This window comes from Saccostrea cucullata, unplaced genomic scaffold (assembly GCF_032062105.1).
Source record: "Saccostrea cucullata isolate Sc308-1 unplaced genomic scaffold, CSIRO_AGI_Scuc_v1 ctg9544, whole genome shotgun sequence".
NCBI classification, from domain to species: Eukaryota; Metazoa; Mollusca; class Bivalvia; order Ostreida; family Ostreidae; genus Saccostrea; species Saccostrea cuccullata.
Window position 1 is genome coordinate 1 of NW_026924682.1, and position 13278 is coordinate 13278.

General features: G+C 33.3%; 1 protein-coding gene across 1 annotated transcript; it reads right to left on the bottom strand.

Annotated features, from left to right (window-relative positions):
- Positions 1–2943: 2943 nt before the first annotated feature.
- Positions 2944–7108, bottom strand: LOC134267041 (linear primary-alkylsulfatase-like). Its single transcript, XM_062749268.1, has 4 exons — positions 6929–7108; positions 5482–5688; positions 4492–4744; positions 2944–4234 (listed from the first exon to the last, which is right to left on the bottom strand). The coding sequence occupies exons 1-4, from the start codon at positions 7106–7108 to the stop codon at positions 3126–3128; spliced, it is 1749 nt and encodes a 582-aa protein (XP_062605252.1). The 3' UTR covers positions 2944–3125.
- Positions 7109–13278: the final 6170 nt, after the last annotated feature.

Below are 13278 nucleotides of genomic sequence, written 5' to 3' on the forward strand. Positions count from 1 at the left end.
GGGAACATAACTACTCGGAGTAAGGCGTGAGAAATGACGAAAGAAAGAAATCTCTCACAGCTCAAAGGTCTTAAGGTCGAGTACAGGTTGCAGTCCTCCAACAGCAAGCCGTGACCTCTCAATATAAGGGACTTTAAAAACCAAAGTCATATTAGACAAATTATCACCGAAATAAAAAGAGTAACCACAATGATATCAAATCGCATTGACCCAGTAGTGGTATTCATGTACCATTTACGTAAAAGTGAATGGTAAATTGTGTTTGATGGAAAGCGAGGTAACTTCAGCAACAATATCATCTTAGACGTTGTCAAAAGATAATATATTTCAAATTTAAGTATTAGTTTTAATGCAACGTTGAAATTACTAGTAATCGATTATATAAATTAGTTAACTTTATTACTTACTTCACCATTAATCAGGAAGAAGAGAGTTGAATGAAGGGACGGACCAGAATAAATATTTACAAGACGTTTCTTCAGAACGTAAGGTATAACTTTTGTCTATTATGATTACAGATTGATATTTATGTTCCCCAAACGAAGTTGGGGAACATATTGTTTTTACTCTGTTTCTTATTATTATTATGTTCCCCAAACGAAGTTGGGGAACATATTGTTTTTACTCTGTTTCTTATTATTATTATTCTTATTATTTTTCTTCCTGGGAAAATTTTGTCCGCGAGTGATCTTGTAAACTACACATCCGACTTAGGTGAAACCTTTTTAGGGTAAGTAGGCATGTTATGTAGTTTTGCGGAACGAAGGTCATTTTGCGTGCACGTGCTTGCAAGAGCGCGCACGTGCAACACGTGAAATGACCAATATACTTGAAATTGCCGTAACTTTTATATTTTTCGATGTAATGCTTTGATATTTAGAATATATAGACATATAATAAATATAGATAAGATGACATTGTCAACATGCCATTTTGCGCGCACGTGCTTGCAAGAGCGCGCACGTGCAACACGTGAAATGACCAATATAATGGATATAGCTGTAACTTTTTTTATTTTTTGATGAAATCTTTTGAAATTTATAATGTAGGGATATATTAGTAGCGTAGACAAGATGACATGGTCAAAATAGCAAGATGTCACGCGCATGCACGTGCGCTTCGCTCTGATTGGCTGAAACTAAATTCTCAATATCTTTCTTGTTTTTTGATAAAATCCTTTGAAATTTTGAACATAGTCAAACATTATGAAGATCTACAGCATGATATATAAGAATTATCATAAAAGCATGCGCAAGCACGTGTTCTGCAATCTGATTGGCGGAAACTTTAAATGCCTATAACTTTCTTGTTTCTCAACAAAACATGATGAAATTTAGAATATGAATAGGTATAATGGATTCCTACGTGATACTACTATGTTTGCATGCACTTGTGCATGCGCAATGCGTAAAATGATCAATATATTTGAAGAACGGTGACATTAATATTTTTATGATTTTTTATTGGTTCTTGGAATATATAAAGAAATGTTAATGATTTAGCAACATGCCATGATCACCTTGCATGTGCAAGCACGTGCTTTTGCGTGCAGTGCGTTAAATGACAAAAAGTTTATATCATTGTAGCTTTAAAATTCTTTTATGAAATCCTGCAATACTGAGCATATTAAAAAAGTTTTAAAGGAAATTGGCACAAAAAAGGAGTTGGGGAGCGTTTGGGGAACATCTGTAACGGTCCCCGTTACAATTAGAACTAGTTATTATTATTATTATTATTATTTTTCTTCTTCTTCCTGGGTACTTTTTTGTCCGGGAATGATCTCGTAAACTATACATCCGACTAAGGTGAAATGTTTTTAGGGTCAGTAGACATGTTATGTAGATTTGCGGAACGAAGGTCATTTTGCGCGCACGTGCTTGCAAGAGCGTGCACGTGCAACATGTGTAATGACCGATTTAATTGATATAGGCGTAACTTTTTAAATTTTTGATGAAATGCTTTGAAACTTATAATATAAGGATATATTAGTAGCATAGACAATATGACATGGTCAAAATAGCAAGATCTCACGCGCATGCACGTGCGCTTTGCTCTGATTGGCTGAAACTAAAGTCTCAATATCTTTCTTGTTTTTTGACGAAATCCTTTGAAATTTTGAAAATAACCATGCATTAGGATATCCTACAACATGAAATAAAGCAATTATCATGAAAACACGTGCATGCACGTGCGCTGCAATCTGATTGGCTTAAACTTTAAATAGCTATAACTCCCTTGATTTTCAACCAAACAGGATGGGATTTGGAACATAGATAGATATACTGGACTACTACAAGAAAATATGGTCACCATGCACATGCATACACGTGCATGTATGTGCGCTGCAATCTGATTGGCTGAAACTTTAAACAGCTATAACTCCCTTGGTTTTCAACCAAACGGGGTGGGAGTTAGAACATAGATAGATGTAACGGACATCTACAAGAAGGTATGGCCACCATGCTCATGTATGCTCGTGCGTGCACGTGAAATGAGCAAAATCATTTTGCTTGAATGAGCGTATCTTTTTAATACTTTTGGATTAAATACTTTAATATTAAGTATATTAAAATATATAGATTTTGAGACAAGATGATATGGTCATTACGCACATGCATTCACATGCGCACGCGTGCAATGCTAAAATTTGAATGAACTTTGTACACTTATGGGTAAACGTTTTTAAGTCTCAAATGCATCGAGTTTGTCTTATTTAATGAAGCTTCCAGGGAATATGGCACCAAAAGGGAGTTGGGGAGCGTTTGGGGAACATCTGTAACGGTCCCCGTTACAATTAGCACTAGTTTTTAATGTTTATTTCGTGGTCAAAAAGTAATCATATGAAATAATGACATAAAAGGTTAATTCTGCACCTCCTATATTACTTTTTTAATAGACACAAAAATTATCCTGTCGCAATCATGGGGTTCCACAGAATTGTATTATTTTTGGATTTTTTTAAAGGTCGACCACTTTGATTTTCGTTATATTTTCACATTTTTAATATCACGATGGATGACTCAACTTTATAACTTTCAGAATATTTTCATATTTTTTTGTACAAATAAATATCAGAATCTTTTTGTAGGAAGTTGAATTGCAGGAGTTCGACAATTGTATTGAAATCAGCTTCTTTCAAAACAAGACATAATATTTCTGAAGTTCATAGCTCCCCCTTGAATTTCTATTTCTCCGGAACCATAGGCTGTAATTGATCGTATTCTACTTCCGATCATGTCTTTAAAAACTTTTTCGGTAGTCGTAACGACGACATCACACTGTAAGCATGCGCCATTTTTGACAATCGCTATTCCATTTCTTATTGTAAGTGAAATATGAGTATTAGAATCTTTGAACGAGAAATATACACTTGTCGTCACATGACCACAGTCTTCAGGCTTAAAACGTATCTGAAGGGCCCTAAATATTAAATTTATTGGTAACAATTTCACACCATTTTCTCGACTTTTTTGAAGACCAACTGAAGTATCAATTAAACTTGCTTCTTCAAATGCACTTGTTAAATAATAATTCCGTCCGTTAGCACTCTTTTGCCGAGAACCAAGTGACGTCAGAGAGTCGAGTTTTATTTCCGTCGCTTCTCTGTGTCCAGGATTCGTTATCAGAACGTAAGTAGAGAGTTCTAATGCCCATTGAAAATCTTTTGTTCGCAGTGCTTCACGTGCCTGTTCCAAGAGTTTATTGACACCGACTAGTTTAATCATTCTATCCGCCTTTTCTGTTTTTGACAACGGTGATAAGTCCACAGCATCACCACTAAACCATCCTAAGTACGAGGTGAACACTGTTCTGACCGACCATTCGGTAGTACCGTAAAATTCTTGTAAATATGGATGCTCTTTAAGGTTTTTTGGTAATGTGACTTTATTTGCTATATCTGTAGGGTCCATTCCCATATTGATGTAGCGTAATGTTTGATCGTGGATATACTGAATTGCGTCGCGATACACTGTCAGAACTTCCTGTATGTTTGATTTCCCCACCAAAGGGCGCGTATGACTAGGAACAAGGAATTGTGGGTTGTATTCTATAATGGTATCTATGGACTCTACCCACTGAAGAAGATTTCTATCAGGCGTTCCTCTAATGGCGTATAGATTTGGAAATGCCTTGTACATATCATCTGCACAGAGAAATGCATCCTGTTTTGGTAACCAAACACCAATTTGATCATCCGTTTCACCCGGAATGTGAACAATTGACATTTCAATGCCTGAATAAAAAACAAAAGTTTTTGGTTTTTTAAGAAGAGTGCAATTATCACTTCTATTTCCTAGTAATTGGAATAATTCCAATCATTGATTCATAAATGCAAAATCTTATCGATTTAGAATTATAAAAGTAATAAAAAAATTATGTTATGAAATAATTGGCGAAAATTTGCACCATTTTAGGACAACATGGAGGTCAGAATAAAAATTTAGGTTTAGGACAAAGAAATAAGCTCTTTATATAGAAACCAGTCCTCACCTGCTAATGTAAGATTAGTAACTCTTTTATGAACAAATTTATTTGGGAAAACCAGTCCAAGCGTCGATTTTCCATCGCCATACTTCAACATTTTTCCAATCCCAGAATTCACTGCATCTGGCAAGAAGACACCAAATTGTCGCATTGCCCGTCGATACCCAGCGGTATTCGTTGTGAACGTTCGTTGAAATTCTTTGTTAATACTTTCATGTGCCCATATATCAGGAGGACTCGATTCTTTTTCGATGAACGCCTTTAAATAAAAAAAAAAAACCATGCAAACATGAAAATAGTTTGCTTTAAAGAAGTCGTTTATTGTATGTGAAGATTCAGAGAAATAATTAACATGTACACTGTATACACGTTGTTGTTCATGTATGATTAAAGTCAAAGAAAATTTCTGCGATAGTTTTAATTTTTAAATATTAATTATTGCAATATTCTTCCTTTCATATTTGGCTTGACTTTTCTTTCCTTCAATTTTAGGAAAACCCCAACTAAGGTTGACTGCTAACACAAGAAATGGCCCTTTTATTCATTTATTTATTTATTGCAAGTTCTGCATCAAGTAATTGCTTTACAAGAGCCTTTTATTATGAGCCTTGCTTCCCCTCTGAATCAAAAATGCATGATGTCTTAATTATTGCAAAATTGCATGCAATTCACCAATATGATAATATAAATGATACTGTAAAATCACACTTGTCATATTTTCGTGGCTTGAGGAAAAATGCTGGTTCATGGGAGGTGCTTAATTATTCTTTTTTTTTTCTGAAATTACGTAGTGGACATGGTTTACCAGGTCTCTTCATACCACGACAACAACTAAACTAGACCCCTTCTGAAGTGAGTGATTTTTCAAGATCTTTCTTAAAAATAAACGTTCCTCTTAAAAGCTAGGCAATGAGACACGAGCGTTGAAATAACATAATTACATTATACAGTGTATATAATTATTTAAAACTACAGTAAGACAAAATTTAGTTTAACCTTTGCGCCATACGTATGATCTGCATGGTTGTGTGTGTAAATGATGGCTGCTACAGGTTTCTTCGTTATGTTTCGGAAGGCGGCCATGATCTCCAATGCAGTTTCGTAACTTTCCGTCACATCAACAATCACAATCTCATCTTTTCCTTCTATCATTATAGAATTGGCTAGCGCGTATCCAATGGCCATATACAAACCATCCGTTACCTACAAAGTAAATCATCAGAAATCTGACAAAGACCATATATAAAAGAAATTTTATTATCAAAACTCAAGAATGTTGTTTAAGTCCTTTGGTACAAAATTATGCTACAAAAAAAAGGATTTCAAAAATTTAAATATATTTGTAATAATAACACTGTTTCCGTGTTTTAAAAAAGCCGTAAATCAAAATGCCAAAAAGGCCAAAAAGCATACAAATCAAACATAATAAACATACACAAACAAAAATGCAAAATGAAAGAATAAACTGCATCCCTTTTCTTTCTCCGAAATCATGTTAAATCTTCCTCATATATATTATTTCTATATGAAAATGTAGCCATTGGTGCAAAGAGAAATATTTTCTTCTTTTGGTATTGAATTTCAAGGTTATCAGATGCAATACTATATAATCTAATTTCAATCTAATGAATAGGATTACCATTTATTTTACTGCATACATGTATAGTGGTGAATTTTTTTTAATGTTGCAAATAAAGTATTATTTTCATAAACTGTATCAATGACCTGATTTATCTTTTTGATATATTTTTACAATATATCGGAAAAATATTTTTTCTTCCTTTTCAATTTTATTAGTAAAATTAAAGTTAACTAGATAATTATCAGGGGTGTCGAAATCGTTTTCAAGTCTGTAGGCCTAGTTAATAATTCCTAAGAAACTTTACAAGTGTCCTCTATAAAACACAAGATACTATGTTTTATTTAATTTTCTGATAACTCTTCTCAGTGCACGTTCCTTGAGTAAAATAATGCTTTACCAATACTCACTGTAGCTAATAAAGATTCTTTAAAATGGGTCTTTAATTACAATAATATGTTTTATTATTTGTTAAGAACATACACAACCTATGTCATAAAATTGGAATTTACAAGAGCACAAATTATTATTCAGGATATAATCAATATAAAATCATAGTACCGTCAGGTATTCTAATACAAAAGTAATCATACATTAGCAAGTGGTTTAAAAAATGTTAACTGATTAAAATTCATTCATCCTTTTTTCTATTTAATTACATGTATATAGATAAAATATCAAATATATAAATTTTAATTATTTAAGCAAAGTAGCAATCATTAAAAGAGAAGAATATTTTTTGTAACTCTTAAATTATTTAAAATAAGAAAATAAAGTTCAAAACTACTTTGATGTGTCCTTAAAATAAGGTCAATGAATGTTCAAGATTAGGTTGTAAAACTTGAATGACCATTGACATCTTACCTGGATGATTTCTGGTCGAGCGAATTCGACAGTATGGTTATGTAGCTGGTGGTCAACGGCAGCCAACCGCTGGATCCGCTCCTTGTACGAGGGGCCATTGATGGCCGTCCATAATCGGTTACCTAGGTAACCTGTCAACGCTAACAGCAGCACGAAAAATGCAATTTGGGGACCTTCCATACCCGCAACATTTAATGAACTACTCAGCTGATAACATCCGTTTTGGTGCTGAAATTATCAATTATTGCTTTAATATTCAACAAATATTTTTGCGAAGACTATTTATTTGAGTTAAAATTGTAGGTAAAATTAATTTTCACAGGTTAAGGTATAATGTTATCATGAAAAATGTATAACTGCAATCATTTATTTTAAATTAAACGTTTTCTTATTTAGTGAACAAGTTAGGTCAGGTTGTCGCTAAAAGGTGATAATTAAGCTTAAATTACTATCATGCAATTGCTGTTTATAATAAAAAAAAATTAATTTCAAATAAATAAATGTAAAACTTACCCATAGGTATATTAGCTTAAAGCGACAAAGTCCGGTGTAACGACGAAAAGTGACCCCCGTAGAATATGACCGGGGGTCATTTTTCTACGTAGAAATTTGACCCCCTGGTCAATATTCTATGTAGAAAAATGACCCCTTTTTCTGTAGAAATCATGGCCTTGGGGTCATATTCCTCCGTGTGCATTGTAGAAAATTGACCCCGTAGAATAATGACCCCCTGTCATTTTTTATGCCAAAAACAATTCATTTTATAAGGAATATTCTTATTAGGCATATGCAAGCGGGATATATCAAGCTGACTTATGCTTTAAAGTGTTAATTTCTGAAAGCTTTTAAGGTAAGATAACGAAATCAAAGCGATAAAATACCTTGCATTAATGACACAAACTGTTTATCTCCACTAGAGGAAAACGGTATCAAAATGTTCTAACCCAAAGGCTATAGGAGCAAAGATACGAGAATTCATAGAAACTTTTATTAAATTTTATACCAGTAAATAAGTTTCCACAGTTGCCATTTTAATTCTAAAAAAGGGTTATTTCCAAACTTCCGCCAGAGTTCGTTTGTACCAAACCAAATCTCAAATCTCTGTGTGCGGAGAAGCAGAGGACTATGGGTAGTATGGGTCATTTCTATCTGACAGTATGGTGTCATTTCTAGCTGGCAGTATGGTGTCAGAAAGAAAAGTTTCCGTTATTAATCAATAATGAATCTTTTTGATTTTATCCTGGATACATAATTTTTCAAAAGTTTAAAGTTTTTTATCCATATTTTTAAAACGGGCACGAAAAAGTGTTCCAACATAGAAAAATCGTATAAAAATATTTGATTTTCTATGAATGAAGTTTCAAACTTCTTTTAAAAAATAGGGATAATTTAATTGTTAAAAATAAGTACTAAATTAAATTGCCTCTGACCTTTATGTATGATACAAGGAAAACAAAAAGTGGTCAGCTCAAAACCTGTAAAATGTCTTTTGTCGTTTGCTAGTGTTAACAAAATAGGGATTGTAGCATAAAACATGATTAACTAAAAAAAAAATAATAATGAGTTCCCATCTTTCCAAAAAAAAGGCACATGTAGTATCGTTTTCCTCGTTCTACATGTACTTACGTAAATGGTTTTAGGAGTTTTTTTACCAATAGAAAAAAAATTTAGATGATGAAAAAGTTGTTACTTTACATGATATACTTATGCCCCCGTAAACGAAATTTCCGGGTTTTGCCCCTGTAAACGAAGTTTCTGGGGGTATATTATACACTTATCCACTGGTTGTGAGTGGGATAGCTCTTTTATAAAAACCGCGACAGAGAACAATTACCCGAGGGCTTGCCCGAGGGGGAGAGTTACGGTGAAGGATTTGATAAAAGAGCTGTCCCACTCACAACCAGTGGATAAGCGTTTTATTATACTGATGTATAATATAATTTCTGAGGTTTGATTTTTTTTGGAGTAAGATAATTCTGCAAGAATAATCTGAAACCTGATGACGTCTTAATGCTACTGAAGTCATTATGACATCATCAGTTCAAAGATTTATCGCTGGAAATCAAAATTGGCGGCAACAATTGCATGAAAATTTTCCGAGGGTGGATAGCAAAAACTATACCCCGGGGTATAGCTTTGCTATACCTGGAGTATTAAGGATAGTTATTTTACCTTCTGAACTTTATATAGGAAACATTTTAACAGAAGTATAATAAAGCATTTTACCTGTCCGCTTGTCTGTTTGTATATTTTTCCACAAAACTTAAACATTGCCCATGCCCATGACTGGGTAAGACTACGGCTTTCATATTTCACAAGTGTATTTTTGTCACAAGACCTTTTTGTGTACAATCAATTTTGACCTTTTAATATTGACCTTGGATTTTGACACACTTTTACACAAGGAGAATATGGAGATATTAACTAACAGTATTCAATATCAAAGTCCATAAAACAATACAAAATATAAAGGAGCAGAGCAAACACGAACCTCCGAAACATCAGAGATGGAATCAGGTGCCATAGAAGAATGAGAATCCCCTGCTGACCGGTCTCATCTGCCATGTTCTCATTGTCACGACTGGGAAATAACAGAAAAATCCTCCGCAAACTCGACGCACAAATAACGGACCAACAAAAGCACGAAAAACATTAGTCAGCATTTGTTTCAATTTGATAAATTGCTTTTGCTGACAATGTCATTATGTCAACCATAGAATTAACGAAATGTTGACTTCAAATGAGACTGCCGATATTCTTGTTATTTATTTCATTTACTTGCTTGTCAATAATTTACTTCGTTTTCGAAATTGTTCATATGTAGAGCATGCTCTTGCGTATAGAATCAACCGAGATATATACATTCTGTTTGCAGGTGATGAAGGTAAATCGCTGCATAACCAAGGAAATTTGACGATAGAAAAGTTTGTCATCACATTTATCATTAAGCCTAGTTGTTAGATTACCATTAACGTCTTTTTTCAAGTAAAATTTTTTCAAGTAAAATATCCATGGGTGAGACAGATGTGTCAGACTCTGTGGTATCTTTCATCTCAAGCTAGCTCACAAGGATATATCGTATCGACGTAGGATTGAAAATTACCATTGTTAATTGACAATACGTCGTCGATATATATATATATCTAAATGTTGAGTTGAAGGCCACAGCAAGTATTTTCTTCTTTTCACGCATTAGACTTCGCACAAATTCTATTTCAAGTGAATATGAAAATAGATTTACTTATAACGGAGCGCAATTGGTACCCATGGGAATTGCAATTTATTGTCGGAATATCTGGTCTTCCAAAAAAACCAGATATTGTCGATCAGTAACTCAAGCATCTCTTACACGTCAACTTTAGAGTACTTGTGTGTGCAATGTGTTTTAACAAAATAATTTTGCAAATGACCAATGACCATTGTAAATTTACAAGTTCCGTTTTATTAAAAAAGCAGCTGTCATTGAAATAAAAAAAATCCTGGTTCACACCACTTTTTGAATAATTATATTGTTGCGCAGTACAATAAGAGTTTTTCCTACTCTACTGTCAATACGGAGTACAAAAGAGATTTGAATGAACATTTACTGGAACCCGCAATGTGTCTTTGTTTGGAATCCAATATATATCGGGTAATTCAAATTTATTTTTGCTCTGTGTAATATTAAAAATATTTAAAACTGACCCAAAATTTTGAAGAATTTCTTCCTTAGAAAGGGAAGTATGAGTATAAGTAGGATTACCACTTGTAGAATTAAATCTTAAAAGTTCTAAAATACAATTCAAACGAAGACAATGTTGTTACCTGCTTTGTCAACAAGGACCAGTACGTACTGATCATATAATCAATCTATTTTTTTTCACTTCTGGGTTATTGAACACAGAATGAATGAGGGTTTTCATATTACCCCTCAATCTTTGAATACGCGGCGTTAACATGGTTCTGATACATTTAATCCATTGTGGAAAAAATCAATAATTCCACACTTTTACTTTAATATTAACTTTTGGACGGTATGTGCTAGAAATTTATTTTGAAGTAAGGGCATGACAACTAAGAGTTCATTAATTTGCACAGGTAACCAGAGTCTATAAAATCCCAGAAGAAAGAGGATGTAACAGCAACCATTGATCACGTATCTGTGGGCGCTAGAAAGTGTTGAAAAGAGATTTTTGAGTTTTTATTTTAAGTTATAGATATCTCTGAAGGTTGAACTATTTTGCACTCAGGTGTATATTTTTGCCAGTTTTGGAGAAATTTGTAATATCATCATAAGAACTTCTTGATGTGTATTGTATTTCCTGTATATAAAGGAAAAAGTATAGTAATATATAAGGTAGTTAAAAAGTATGTATTTTAAAGCAGAATAAATGCATACAGATGTATATGTAAGTTTAGAGGTAAGAGCCAATGGAATTGAATTTATATATATAGTTAAACAATGTTGCTATCGATGTTCGGAGGTCCGTGTTTGCTCTGCTCCTATTTTGTATTGTTTTATGGACTTTGATATTGAATGATGTTCGGTATCTCTTTTTCTTGCTTCTGTGCTATTTTTACTCAAGCCCTAGAGGGGCTTGAGTTATCTAAAACGATGCTAGGTCATCGAATTACTCGGTTTAAAAACACAAAATATATTATTTTCGTAGATAAAAATATTTCTAGAAACAAAAAATTAAGCTTATATTGAAAACGTCAGTATATTCAAAGATATTAAGTGTTAAATATCGGATTCTTTTCTATGGCGAATGATCAATGAGTGACACTCCTCAGCCGCAACAGTTTCTTTACAGAAAGTAAATTCGCGCTTTCCTCTGCGTATGAATCTCGGGTAACTTTTTACAGTCGCCGACAAAGCATCCTTGGACGAGTCCACTTCAGACTATGAAAGGTGACGCAGGTTACCCCATCGTAACAAATTCTACAATGCATGGCCAGAAAATGTATGGCTGTACCCCCTCCCCCTCCAAATGAAATTGCTTTTCACGGACCTGCAAATACTGTGTTCTTTGAGTGACAGTAAAATAATAGCACGAAATCATTGTTAATTTCTCGTAAAAATTATCATGATTATCTTAAGCTTTTGTAACGGAACTTATATTATGATAACTTCTTTAGAATCCGTACGGAATAGGTATTGGACATGCAGCTCAGCTAGGTGAACCCCATCGTTTCAAGCCACGGTCCGGAGTAGGAGAGGATCGTACATTTCGGCCGTGGATTGCAACGATGGATAAATCTGTAGTTCACGTGGATTTTGGAGGCTGGACCCCCCTCCCCCCTTCCACTTGGAAAAACTGCTTGTAGCAAGCTATTTAGATTGATGTATATATTGAATATAATGTACGTCGTTAAGCAAAAAATACAAAAAGTACATATTGTATATAGTTTTAAGTATACTTAATGTCTACATAAAAAAAAATATTTCATGAAATTAAGATTAGAAACGGCAACGTTACTATGGTCTATAAAAATATTCCTGCAAGTGCGTCACTGACGTAAATTCATCTTAAAAAGTAGTACGATTAATCATATTTATTCTAATTAAATTCAATGTATTAACTTTGTTTCGTGTACATGTAGTTTATTCAACAAAAGATTGAACTCCTTAGCCTTCATCTTATAGAATTTTAGGATATTATATTAACTTCTGAATTTAGTTACTACAGCTTGAGTATTTCTGACGTTTTGTCAGTATATACTTGTTTTTTCTTGCAAGAATTTTCAAAGATTATAGTAATTAGAAACGTATTATGTCATTTTCGGAATAAAACCTTTGAATGAAAAAAAACCAAAATATATAATCATAAATTTATGTTCTCGATGAATAAATATTCATTGGGATTCTGCAAGTAAAAAATATACCCATACCAGATACATGCATTGGTTGTGATGCTACGTTTAAGATATCCAATTGAATTTATGTCTTCTAATGCTTATAGGCAAGATCACCGCAGCTTGTTTTTGCTAATTTTGTAAAAATCAAATAAAACACTTTGATGTTGATGAAAAATGTCATTTATTAAAATGACGGTATAAATGTGAACAATTTAACAAACAAGAAGGGGATCAGATTCACAAGCTTTGCTTATCAGTTACGTAAAATATGATAATGTCTGATCCCCAAAACTGACTAGAAAAAAGTATCTGTAAGACAAGACAATCAAAACATCATATTAAAAAGTTAGCAAATAGATGGCACATCAAAATAAAATAGGCAAACATTACAAGAAAAAGTTGGCAAAAAGATGGTACATCAAAGACACAATCAAAACCTCAGAAGAAAAAGTTTGCAAAAAGATCATAATCAAAACCAAATACATGAAAGCGTAAAACAATCGAGTAAAAAC

What these genes read in the sequence shown, in the direction of transcription:
- LOC134267041 (XM_062749268.1), bottom strand. Translation starts at nt 7,108, where the DNA reads ATGGAAGGTCCCCAAATTGCATTTTTCGTGCTGCTGTTAGCGTTGACA. An exon ending in ATCATACGTATGGCGCAAAG is followed by an intron (nt 4,745 to 5,481) that starts GTTAAACTAAAT and finishes TTTTATTTAAAG; the next exon opens with GCGTTCATCGAAAAAGAATC. An exon ending in TACTAATCTTACATTAGCAG is followed by an intron (nt 4,235 to 4,491) that starts GTGAGGACTGGT and finishes TTTTTTATTCAG; the next exon opens with GCATTGAAATGTCAATTGTT.